The sequence below is a fragment of the Neoarius graeffei genome, chromosome 6, assembly GCF_027579695.1.
Source record: "Neoarius graeffei isolate fNeoGra1 chromosome 6, fNeoGra1.pri, whole genome shotgun sequence".
Taxonomy (NCBI): Eukaryota; Metazoa; Chordata; class Actinopteri; order Siluriformes; family Ariidae; genus Neoarius; species Neoarius graeffei.
Window position 1 is genome coordinate 56,407,326 of NC_083574.1, and position 12,191 is coordinate 56,419,516.

Below are 12,191 nucleotides of genomic sequence, written 5' to 3' on the forward strand. Positions count from 1 at the left end.
TTAAAAGTAAAGATTATTTTAAGTTTTTAAGGATTTAATTATCTTTTGTCATTAAAAAAATATTCCACTTCAAAATGTTAAACTCAAACATTTAAAAAAAAAAAAACAGATCAGGTTCATTTCATTATACTACAAAATATAGAAAAAGTTCAAGGGGGTGAAGACTTATGGAAGGCGCTGTACCTTTTGTTCCACTTTTGTTCTTTTTTGTAGCTGGGCCTTTGCTGTCTTTAAACTCTCCAGCCTCCAGTCTTTTGCTCTGAATTTTCTCCTGCCGTTTTTCTTGCTCCCGGCACATCCGCTCGAAATGCAAGCTTTTCAGATCTACAGCAGGCTTTTGTGGTTGCCTGTTGGATTCTTTTGCTGTTGGTTCTTCTGGAATCTGGATTTCTGGTTTTGTAGACCCCAATTCCTCTTCCAGTTTCTCCTCTGGTTCTGCCACTGGTTTGGAAACTGTGACATAGCGCTGTTTTCCTGTTCCCTTGCTCACGTGCTTTAGTTTCAGGTCTTCACAGAGTTGGTGGATTAGCAGGCGTTCGTGTGAATTCAGAGAGGAAGGAAACTGAAGCTCTGTCTGACTTTGGTTCTCCAGAAAGATAAACAACTCCTTCCTTATCTTTTCTTTCTGAATTTCAGACTCAACTTGATCACCTGCCTTTGGTTTGGGAAGACCAGACTTTAGATTATTACTGAAGTGGGCATCACCCTTTGATCGACCGTTTCCTTTGCTTCTGCTCTCGGAGACGTTATTGTGCTTGGTCTGATCTCTCTTGCCTTGTTGGTTTCTTGCGTTTGTTTTGGTGGAAGCTGCTTTAATGTTATTCTCTTCGTCTTTAAATTCGCGGTGGTAGTTTTCAGGCACCAGGTCCTCTAGGTACTCAAAGGCAGTGCGAACTTCCCCGTGCTCAGACATGTAGTCAACCAAGCGTCTGAGAAAGTCATGGTTTCGGACAGTCTGGGAATCGCATACCACTACAAGCTGGCGTCTGGCACGTGTAACTGCCACGTTGATTCTCCTATCCTCGGCAAGAAACCCGACTTCTCCTGCAGGCTCAGGGTGAAACCAAGAGTCAAATGAGCTATTGGTAGTTTAGATCTTCCTCTTGTTGTTATTTACTAGTTGCACATACTGTATACTGCCTCACCTTTTCTATTCGATCTAACCAGGGACAGCAGCACTGCCTCCTTTTCTCTACCTTGAAAGCCATCTACAGATTTGATCTCCAGGTCAGGATACACGTTTGAGAGCTTCTGTCTTAGCAGATCAACCTGAAACATAACCAGTGAAGTTCATATTTACAAAAGAGGAATGCATGATGTACTGCGGAAACATATTTGCAACTTCCTTCAAAAAACTCCCCCTTTAAAGGGCTGATGACATGAACATGACTCTATGCAATTTCTTAAATAAACTATACAACATGGCAAACATGTTAGATTTCTGTTATAATTACGTGAAAAGAAGCTGTTGTTACACGAATATCCAACTTTTAATTGCACAGCGCAAGAAAACTGAGTCCGTGGCTCGCGGCCATGCTGTGACGTCAGCGGAAGAACACGCTGCGGTTCACTGGCTGTCTACTCAATGGAAATGGCGCATGAAAACGCCGGTGAACTCTCTAGCGCTTCCTCTTCTGGGAGTCTAGAATTGTGTTGTGAGTGGGATAGATCGGAAGAATCAAGTGATGACAAACACGGGTGCATCCAACCGTACACGTTTGAACCTGTTACTATGCAATCTGAGAGCGACTCCGACTCGGACAGCGGACAGGCAGACAGCCCAGCATTGAACACCACAAGGTTGGATAACAAGGATTGGTAGGTCAACCCGTATTTGTTCAAAATGTTACGGAATCAATATTTTAATATTGTGTATTGTTGTCTTGCATGTGTAAACACTGCTTATATCATGTAAGCCGTATGCTACACTGAATACATAGTTCCTAATGGAGCATGCAAACGGCTAACATAATAAGCTTATGACTATGCCTGATCCGTGATACATTTAGGATAATATTGGCAGGCACGTCTTCTAGTTTATGGCTTCTTAGTTTTATCCTTGAATGAAGCAAAATATTTGATAACCTACATCAGCGTAAGCAAATGACAATCTGTAGCCTACTTGTCTGGCTAAGTTAGCTTTCCCTCAGTGTTTGCTTTGAGAAACAAATTCTTTCAACTTGGCAATAAGAGACCACAATGCAAAGGCAAAATACTACAACTGCTACTACAAATCTGTCACATCAACAAACCAGCAAGTGAGGAGGAAGACTAGGCGACATGATGCCCATAGATCAGTTTTTTTTGTATTAGTACTAAGAAGACGTAAACAAACCATCCAACACCATCGAAGACAGTGCAAGCTTTCACAAGCAAATACATGACTGATATCACGCCGACTTTATGATTACATTTATGATTATCATGAATGTGTACTCTATGATGTGTACTCTATGAGCGCTCTGGAGCGAGTCACTTCCAAGATGGCCGCGCAGACCGCAGTGTTACTATTTTTAGCATCATGTCGGAGCACTCTATAGCTCTATGTACCTTTATCTTATGTCGTTTCTCAACACATGTTCTGACAGTTGGACTGTCTTTGGAGGAGTCGCCTTGTCCCAGGCGACTGCTGGATCCGGCATAGCTACTAGTAGACCCCCTCCGGAATACTGTAGGCACTGCTGATGGTAGTAACACACGTTTGTGCTGAACTGAACACCCAAGAGATTCCTTTAAGCTGGGAAGGGTGTCAAAACAATCCAAATCGAAGTGTTCAGAGCACAGGACGGATGTTGGTGAGGGCTCCCACTTGTCACGAGTGCGCCTGACTTGCTTCACCCACTTCGCATGCAGCTCGGGATCTCTGGGAAACTTGAATAAACTTACCCCATCCTTGTGGGTTTTGGAGCAAAAGCCGGCAACACAACGCGAAGGCATAATAACTATATATATATATATATATATATATATATATATATATATATATATATATATATATATATATATATATTAGTGCTGTCAGGCGATTAAAATATTTAATCGCGATTAATGTCGCGACTGTCATAGTTAACTCACGATTAATCGCAATTTAATCGCACATTTTTGTCACATGAAAAACCATTGTAATTCTCTTATCAGCATAAAAACGTGAATGGGCTTGCTTTGTATTGCAAAGCATAACACGTCTTGACACAGCCACTGCAAAGTGAAACCTAAGCCGAACACCGGGGCTGGCAAAAGAACCATGAGTGAAGTGATCTACTGCTTGAGTTAGTCTACAACTCAGAGAGATAGTTTACACAGTGACGGTAGGCTTGACATGCTTGATTATAATATAAAGTACACTATTATATTAACTTTAAGTTGTTCGTTGATAAATATTGCATTGAATCTGATCTTTACTGTTTTAGCTCACTTAACACATTTTGTACTTTTACACTTTCTGCCTGTTGATGCGTCGCGCTGTCCAATCAGAGGCGGCCAAATTTGCATATTACAGGAAGGATTTCTGGGATAGCATTGAGTTTACAGTTCAGAGGGATCTGGCTTCTTTAGACGCTGTCTTCTTAAAACTGAATAAATATTTAAAAAGAGCCAAATGAGCCAGTCTTTTGAACGGCTCTTTTCAAAGAACGGATCACAAAGATGCGGATCCCATCAAAGAGCCATAAATCCCATCTCTACTAGTGCGCCCTGCCCGCGCTGGTTCTTTGGGAGGAGGACAGAGGACTCTGGCTGTGCGGGGCGTGGCATTACAGTCTAGCTGCTATCATTTGTCTCTGTTGCAAATTCCTGGCAGTTTCAAAAGCTTATGAAAAACCTACATCATGTCACAGAGCGTTAATCTCGCGATAAAAAAAAATTATCGCCGTTAAAATTGAGTCAAGTTAACGCGTTAATAACGCGACATTTTTGACAGCACTAATATATATATATACACACTTTTTTTATAATAATGTATAATAATAATACTAATAATGATAAACTGAACACGTGTCGCATCAACAACAAACTGGTAAGTTAGGAGGAAGGTTCTTTCGCTGACGTCATATAGCTCCTCCTCCTCATTCGTCTCCTGGGTGCTGCAGCCCCGTCAAATTTGCCCAAATAGCCGCGTTTTTTATCATAACTTGTAAAATAGGCGCCTTCGTGAATTAATATATGGATCATCGGGAATTACTTTTTATGTTATAAAACATCGCCAAAGATGTCAAAAACGTGTCATCAGCCCTTTAATTGGAATGTCTGGAAAGGCATCGTCTACCTGGAGGTTATAAGGTGCAATGACGGCAATGTCTTTGGCCTGCACTCCAGCCTCAGTCAAGGTTCTTACGTGAAGTGCCACTATGTCAGCTTCACCTGGGTTTTCGAAAAAAAAAAAAAAAAAGTTACACGGTAAATGTTGAAGCCAAATGTAAAACTTCTGATTTCAATGTGAAGTGAGGTTGGAGTAGAAAATAATTCAAGGGTTTAATCTGACTGTTACCCTGATTGCCTTTTGACTGCTCATCTGTGTCCTCCAGTTCATTGAGACCACAGCCAGCAGTGTCAACTAAGAGCAGAGGCAGGCTGGTCTCCTCAACATGGGCTACACCAGCCAGGTCTCTGATTAAACAAATATATATATTACAATAAACAACTGCAAAGAGACAATGTCTAATCTAAACAGACAACAATGGGACAATTCCATCACCATTAGCGCAATATACAGTGTCTTGCAAAAGTCTTCATCCCCCTTGGTGTTTGTCCTGTTTTGTCACATTACAAGCTGGAATTAAAATGGATGTTTGGAAGGTGAGCACCATTTGATTTACACAACATGCCTACAGCTTTAAAGGTGCACATTGTTGTTTTATTGTGACACAAACAATAATTAAGATGAAAAAAAAAAAAAAAAAAATCTGGAGTGTGCATAAGTATTCACCCCCTTTCGTATGAAACCCCTAAATAAGAGCTGGTCCAACCAATTCACTTCATAAGTCACATAATTAGTGGATTAAGATCCACCTATATGCAATCAAAGTGTCACATGATGTCTGCATGTTGGTCCTGGGATTGAGATGCTGGCCTCTTCTGCCCCTCGGACCAGCTTGGTCCATCCTGGTGCCCTGTGTCTGGTCGGAGTTTTATCGCATCGCTCCTGTGAAGGACGGCCCCAAGAGGACAGTTGAGGGTTATACCTGGAGGACGCTCTGGACTCTTACAGTAATGCTTTTATGGCTGAGGACTACAGTTGTCTTGCTAACTTTAGGACTGCAGTTATCATGAACAGTTTTGCACTCAAGTTTCCATCAGTGAAGAGTTATAACATCAACGAAGCTGTCCTCATGTTAAAACTGTTAATATTATAGTCAGGCTGTCTGTTGTTGCCCAAATGAGGATGGGTTCCCTTTTGAGTCTGGTTCCTCTCGAGGTTTCTTCCTCATGTCGTCTGAGGGAGTTTTTCCTTGCCACCGTCACCACAGGCTTGCTCATTGGGGATAGATTAGGGATAAATTAGCTCATGTTTTAAGTCGTTCAAATTCTGTAAAGCTGCTTTGCGACAATGTTTATTGTTAAAAGCGCTATACAAATAAACTTGACTTTACTTGTATAAATCCACCTGTTCTGGAAGGACCCTGACTCTGCAACACTACTAAGCAAGCAACATGAAAACCAAGGAGCCTCCAAACAGGTCAGAGACAAAGTTGTGGAGAAGTATAGATCAGGGTTGGGTTAGAAAAAACATCCCAAACTTTGAATATCCCACAGAGCACCATTAAACCCATTATAGCAAAATGGAAAGAATACGTCACCACTACAAACCTGACAAGAGAAGGCCGTCCACCAAAACTCACAGACCGGGCAAGGAGGGCATTAATCAGAGATGCAACAAAGACACCAAAGATAACACTGAAGGAGCTGCAAAGATCCACAGAGGAGATGGGAGTATCTGTCCATAGGACCACTTTATGCCGTACACTCCACAGAGTGGGGCTTTATGGAAGAGTGGCCAGAAAAAAATAGGAAAACACGTTTGGAGTTTGCCCAACAGCATGTGGCAGACTCCCCAAACATATGGAAGAAGAGTCTCTGGTCAGATGAAACTAAAATTGAACTTTCTGGCCATCATGGGAAATGCCATGTGTGGCGCAAACCCAACACCCTGAGAACACCATTACTACAGTGAAGCATGGTGGTGGCAGCATCATGCTGTGGGGATGTTTTTCATCTGCAGGGATAGCAAAACTGGCCAGGACCGAAGGAAAGATGGATGGCACTAAATACAGGACAATTCTGGAGGAAAACCTGTTTGAGTCGGCCAGAGGTTTGAGACTGGGATGAAGGTTCACGTTCCAGCAGGGCAATGACCCTCAACATACTGCTAAAGCTACGCTGGAGTGGTTTAAAGGGAAACATTTAAATGTCTTGGAATGGCCTAGTCAAAGCCCAGACCTCAAGCCAATTGAGAATCTGTGGCATAACTTGAAGATTGCTGTACGCCAATGCAACCCATCTAACTTGAAGGAGTTGGAGCAGTTTTGCCTTGAGGAATGGGCAAAAATCCCAGTGGCTAGATGTGCTAAGCTAATAGAGGCATACCCCAAGAGACTTGCAGTTGTAATTATAGCAAAAAGGTGGCTCTATAAAGTATTGACTTTGGGGGTGAATACCTACGCACACTCCAGATTTCTGTTTGTTCATCTTAATTATTGTTTGTGTCACAATAAAACAACAATGTGCACCTTTAAAGCTGTAGGCATGTTGTGTAAATCAAATGGTGCTAACCCCCCAAAAATCCATTTTAATTCCAGCTTGTAATGCGACAAAACAGGACAAACACCAAGGGGGTTTGAAGACTTTTGCAAGACACTGGAAAAGTGGGCCTGACTTAGTATTCATTTACATACCTCAATAAATGTTTCTCCACTGAAGGATGTGCAGTCAGTTTCCCTTGGTACATCTGCTCTGAGGCCCACTGCATGATGGCACTGTTCATACGGTACTGAGTGGTCAGCATTCGAACTACTGTGTCTCCATACTTCTGAATCAGCCGCTCCATTAAACTCACAGACAGACCTTTAGCAGCTGCACTGTTTAACAGTGAGGAGAAGAAAATCAAAAGTTGTTGGACTCGGCTATCTTATGACATGATTCGCTTGCCTGTGCGTTTGAATGATCATGCAAGTTTTATTCGATTTAGAGTGACTTTATATGCTTCTAGATTTAAGTGTTCTATAAGGTGCCAAAAAGAGGATCCTTATATTTCACTGTTTTGCAAACTAAAAATTTCATAACAAAATATAAACATAGGGTTAGTTTCTCTGCATACTTCTGAGATTTAATTGTGGGTGGCAGCTGCTTGTAGTCTCCAGCCAGGATGCACTTGCGTGCTTTGAGCAGTGAAATCCAACAGCTGCTCTCCAGAGCCTGAGCACATTCATCTATCACCACCAGGTCGAAATGCTCGCTTGGCAAATACTTCAGTGGACCATCATTGCTAGCTCCTGGATGCGATAAATATTACTTCAGAGCTTGAAAGGAAAAACTCAGACCATACTCTCTATGATTGGCTGTGTAATGATTTGAGATTTACAGTGGTGCTTGAAAGTTTGTGAACCCTTTAGAATTTTCTACATTTCTGCATAAATATGACCTAAAACATCATCAGATTTTCACACAAGTCCTAAAAGTAGATAAAGAGAACCCAGTTAAACAAATGAGACAAAAATATTATACTTGCTCATTTATTTATCGAGGGAAATGATCCAATATTACATATCTGTGAGTGGGAAAAGTATGTGACCCTTTGCTTTCAGTATCTGGTGTGACCCCCTTGTGCAGCAATAACTGCAACTAAACGTTTCCGGTAACTGTTGATCAGTCCTGCACACCGGCTTGGAGGAATTTTAGCCCGTTCCTCCATACAGAACAGCTTCAACTCTGGGATGTTGGTGGGTTTCCTCACACGAACTGCTCGCTTCAGGTCTTTCCACAACATTTCGATTGGATTAAGGTCAGGACTTTGACTTGGCCATTCCAAAACATTAACTTTATTCTTCTTTAACCATTCTTTGGTAGAATGACTTGTGTGCTTAGGGTCGTTGTCTTGCTGCATGACCCACCTTCTCTTGAGATTCAGTTCGTGGACAGATGTCCTGACATTTTCCTTTAGAATTCGCTGGTATAATTCAGAATTCATTGTTCCAACAATGATGGCAAGCCGTCCTGGCCCAGATGCAGCAAAACAGGACCAAACCATGATACTACCACCACCATGTTTCACAGATGGGATAAGGTTCTTATGCTGGAATGCAGAGTTTTCCTTTCTCCAAACATAACGCTTATCATTTAAACCAAAAAGTTCTATTTTGGTCTCATCCATCCACAAAACATTTTCCCATTAGCCTTCTGACTTGTCCATGTGATCTTTAGCAAACTGCAGATGAGCAGCAATGTTCCTTTTGGAGGGCAGTGGCTTTCTCCTTGCAACCCTGCCATGCACACCATTGTTGTTCAGTGTTCTCCTGATGGTGGACTCATGAACATTAGCCAGTGTGAGAGAGGCCTTCAGTTGCTTAGAAGTTACCCTGGGGTCCTTTGTGACCTCGCCGACTTTTACATGCCTTGCTCTTGGAGTGATCTTTGTTGGTCGACCACTCCTGGGGAGGGTATCGATGGTCTTGAATTTCCTCCATTTGTACACAATCTGTCTGACTGTGGATCGGTGGAGTCCAAACTCTTTAGAGATGGTTTTATAACTTTTTCCAGCCTGATGAGCATCGACAACGCTTTTTCTGAGGTCCTCAGAAATCTCCTTTGTTTGTGCCATGATACACTTCCACAAACACATGTTGTGAAGATCAGACTTTGATAGATCCCTGTTCTTTAAATAAAACAGGGTGCCCACTCACACCTGATTGTCATCCCATTGATTGAAAACACCTGACTCTAATTTCACCTTCAAATTAACTGCTAATCCTAGAGGTTCACATACTTTTGCCACTCATAGATATGTAACATTGGATCATTTTCCTCAATAAATAAATGACCAAGTATAATATTTTTGTCTCATTTGTTTAACTGGGTTCTCTTTATCTACTTTTAGGACTTGTGTGAAAATCTGATGATGTTTTAGATCATATTTATGCAGAAATACAGAAAATTCTAAAGGATTCACAAACATTCAAGCACCGCTGTATATGATAGTATATTACTACTCACCAGTATTGGTTGCTAGAATAACACTGGCCCTTTTCAGGATTTGGGTGATGGCCATCTCTTCCCTGCATTTCAGCTCCTTTCTCAGCTCTCCAATTTCTCGCCTTAGGTTGCTTCTCTGTCCTTTGTCACGTACTTTCTTTATCTGACTCTATAACAAGATCAACAGATTTCAAACACATTTATAAGTCGGTCATAATATCTTAATGTAGTTACATCATTGCATATGGGACAGAATCATGTACCAAAAAATTGAGAACACAAACATAAAAAGCATTTAAATTTTTTTTTTCTGGCGCTCTCTGCTTGGTACCAATTGCAAACTGCTTTGAAAATTTTTTATTTACTTAGCTTTTGCCATAGTGAGATATATATAGTTGTGGTCAGAAGTTTACATACAGTGACATGAATATCATGGCAATATTTGGGCTTTCAAGTAATTTCTTTGAACTGTTCTTTTTCTGTGGCAGAATGATTGTACAGTATACATCTTTAATAAAAAAAAACCACTAGAATTTGGTGCACAAGTTTTAATTTTCTTTGGGTTTTCTGAAATCAACACAGGGTCAAAATTATACATACATGGCTAAAAATTTACATATGTTCACTTAGATTATTAATTCAGATATGCTGAAACTTCCAAAATGTCTCTTATCTTCCCAAGGCCGAGGTCTCTTAACTTCCTGTTAGTGATCATGATTGAATACAGCTGGTAGCGTCGCTGTGCCTTCATAAAAAAGGTTTGTTTACAGCACTCATTGGATTGACCAACACACAGTAAAATGTGAAAGTCCAAGGAGCTCAGTGCAGATCTGAGAAAGAGGATCACAGATATACACAACTCTAGAGTGTCTCTTGGAGCCATTTCTAAACAAATGCAAATTCCAAGATCAGTTCAAACAATTGTATGCAAGTTGTTGTGAGGTGTAGTCACTTTGCCAAGTCACTTTGCTTCAAGAAAACCCAAACTGTCACTCTCAGATGAAAGGAAATTGGTTTGGATGGTCAGGAACAACCTGGGAACCACCATGACACAGCCCTGCCATGAACTGGAAGCTGATGGATCACTGTCTATAGTTCAGGGAGTTTTATGTCACCATGGACTAAGAGGCTGCTATCCAAGAAATAACCCCCTGCTCCAAAATCGACACCTTCAAGCTTAACTAAAGTTTGAAGCTGACCACACTGACAAAGAAAAAGCCTTCTGGAGGATAGCTGTATGGTCAGATGAGACAAAGATTGAGTTGTTTGGCCACAATGACCACCGTGTACAGAGGAGCACTGTACCAACTGGTGATGTTGGTAGGATCATCATGCTCTGGGGCTGTTTTACTGCCAGTGGAACTGGTTCATTGCACAAAGTGGATGGAATAATGAAGGAGGAGGAGGACTACCTTAGAATTCTTCAGCACAAACCATCAGAAACTTGAACAAGACTTGACAATGAACCCAAACACGCATCAGAGCTGGTTGTGGAGGATGAAGCAGGCTGACATTAAGCTTAAAACAAGTCCTGACTTCAACCCTATTGAAAATATATGGACCGTGCTTATAAGTTGAGTCCATACCAAGAAAAAAAAATTATATTGAACTTTACCAATTCTACCATGAAGAGTCCTGAAATATCCAACCAGAATTCTGCCAGAAGCTTGTTCATGGTAAACAGAAATGTTTGGTCAAGGTGAATCTTGTGAAGAAACATTTTACCCAAATATTAAGTGTGCTGTATGTATATTTTTGACCCTGTGTTGATTTCAGAAAACCCAAAGAAAATTAAAACTTGTGCACCAAATTCTAGTGTTTTTTTAATTAAAGATGTCTGCTGTACAATCATTCTGCCACAGAAAAAGAACAGTTCAGAGAAATTACTGAAAGCCCAAATATTGCCACGACATTCATGTCACTGTATGTAAACTTCTGACCACAACTATACGTACATACATTATGGCTGGGAAACCACTACAGCTTGTGCCAAATTTATAAATAAATAAATGCCTTTTAATGTTGATTTTAATGTACTTTTCTTGATTACTTTTAAATTTACCTCTTTATTGTGTAACTCAAGGAGTTGGTCTCATTACAAGTATTTAAAGCAATTTTAAATGATTTGCAGACGGAAACATCTAGCTGTAGATGTTTTGCCTGACTTTTTGGTATATTGATCGTTAACGTACTTTTGTTGATTACTTGTAAATTTACCTCTTTATTGTGTAACTTGTTTTGTATATTATTTTATGCTTGTGTGTATGGATGCATGTTTTGGCTCTGTGTTTTGTTAACTGTGCTGCTGCCTATCTTGGCCAGGACGCTCTTGTAAAAGAGATTTTTAATCTCAAGGAGTTTTTTCCTGGTTAAACAAACAAACAAACAAACAAAAGACTAAAGGAAAAAGTAAATACTTACAAAGGCTTTATCCATGTCTTTTCGGACATCGGCAATGATGTTGGTGCTGTCGCTCTGAGCAAGCACTGCATCCAGTGAATGTTTCTGGATTGACTCTAGAAGGCGTGCTGGATGTCCCAGTCGCAGGACCTTCGCCTTGCTCTTAGCCAGGCGCTCCACCAAATTATCCACTGCCACATTGGATGGAGCACAGCACAAAACCTGCAAGGATTTCCATCAGTGGATCATAAAAAAGTAATTACAGCACTGAGTTTTGTTGGTTCTGCTTTCACTGCAGAGCAGAGTGTGGGAGAGGAAATGAATGGGGGGGGGTTGTCAATATTAAGCAATTAGACAGAAATAATGTTTTATGATGATAATGGACAGCGAAAGCAGAGATACTGACGTGTCACAGAGTAAGTTTGGACAGAAAGATCATTTAGGAGAATTACACGCTCATACTCCACATGTACGGTACAAACTACGTGTTATGGCACTAACCATGTGTCCTTAACATAGATCTTTATATCGTAATAAAATAACAGGCCCACTAATAGCTTTCTGTAATATTTATTGTTGTGCATTTAACAGTTACAGCAATGCGCAAA

General features: G+C 40.7%; 1 protein-coding gene across 2 annotated transcripts in view; it reads right to left on the bottom strand.

Moving 5' to 3' along the window:
• The window catches only part of ighmbp2 (immunoglobulin mu DNA binding protein 2), a 38,088-nt gene that overhangs the window by 5,874 nt on the left and 20,023 nt on the right, over positions 1–12,191 (bottom strand). For both annotated transcript variants that reach the window (XM_060923900.1, XM_060923901.1), the window contains 8 exons: positions 11,605–11,805; positions 9,205–9,352; positions 7,313–7,487; positions 6,891–7,073; positions 4,487–4,605; positions 4,265–4,359; positions 1,146–1,269; positions 184–1,044 (listed from right to left, as the gene is read on the bottom strand). In XM_060923900.1, the coding sequence (XP_060779883.1) occupies positions 184–1,044; positions 1,146–1,269; positions 4,265–4,359; positions 4,487–4,605; positions 6,891–7,073; positions 7,313–7,487; positions 9,205–9,352; positions 11,605–11,805 (1,906 nt within the window). The remainder of the gene's footprint in view (positions 1–183; positions 1,045–1,145; positions 1,270–4,264; positions 4,360–4,486; positions 4,606–6,890; positions 7,074–7,312; positions 7,488–9,204; positions 9,353–11,604; positions 11,806–12,191) is intronic.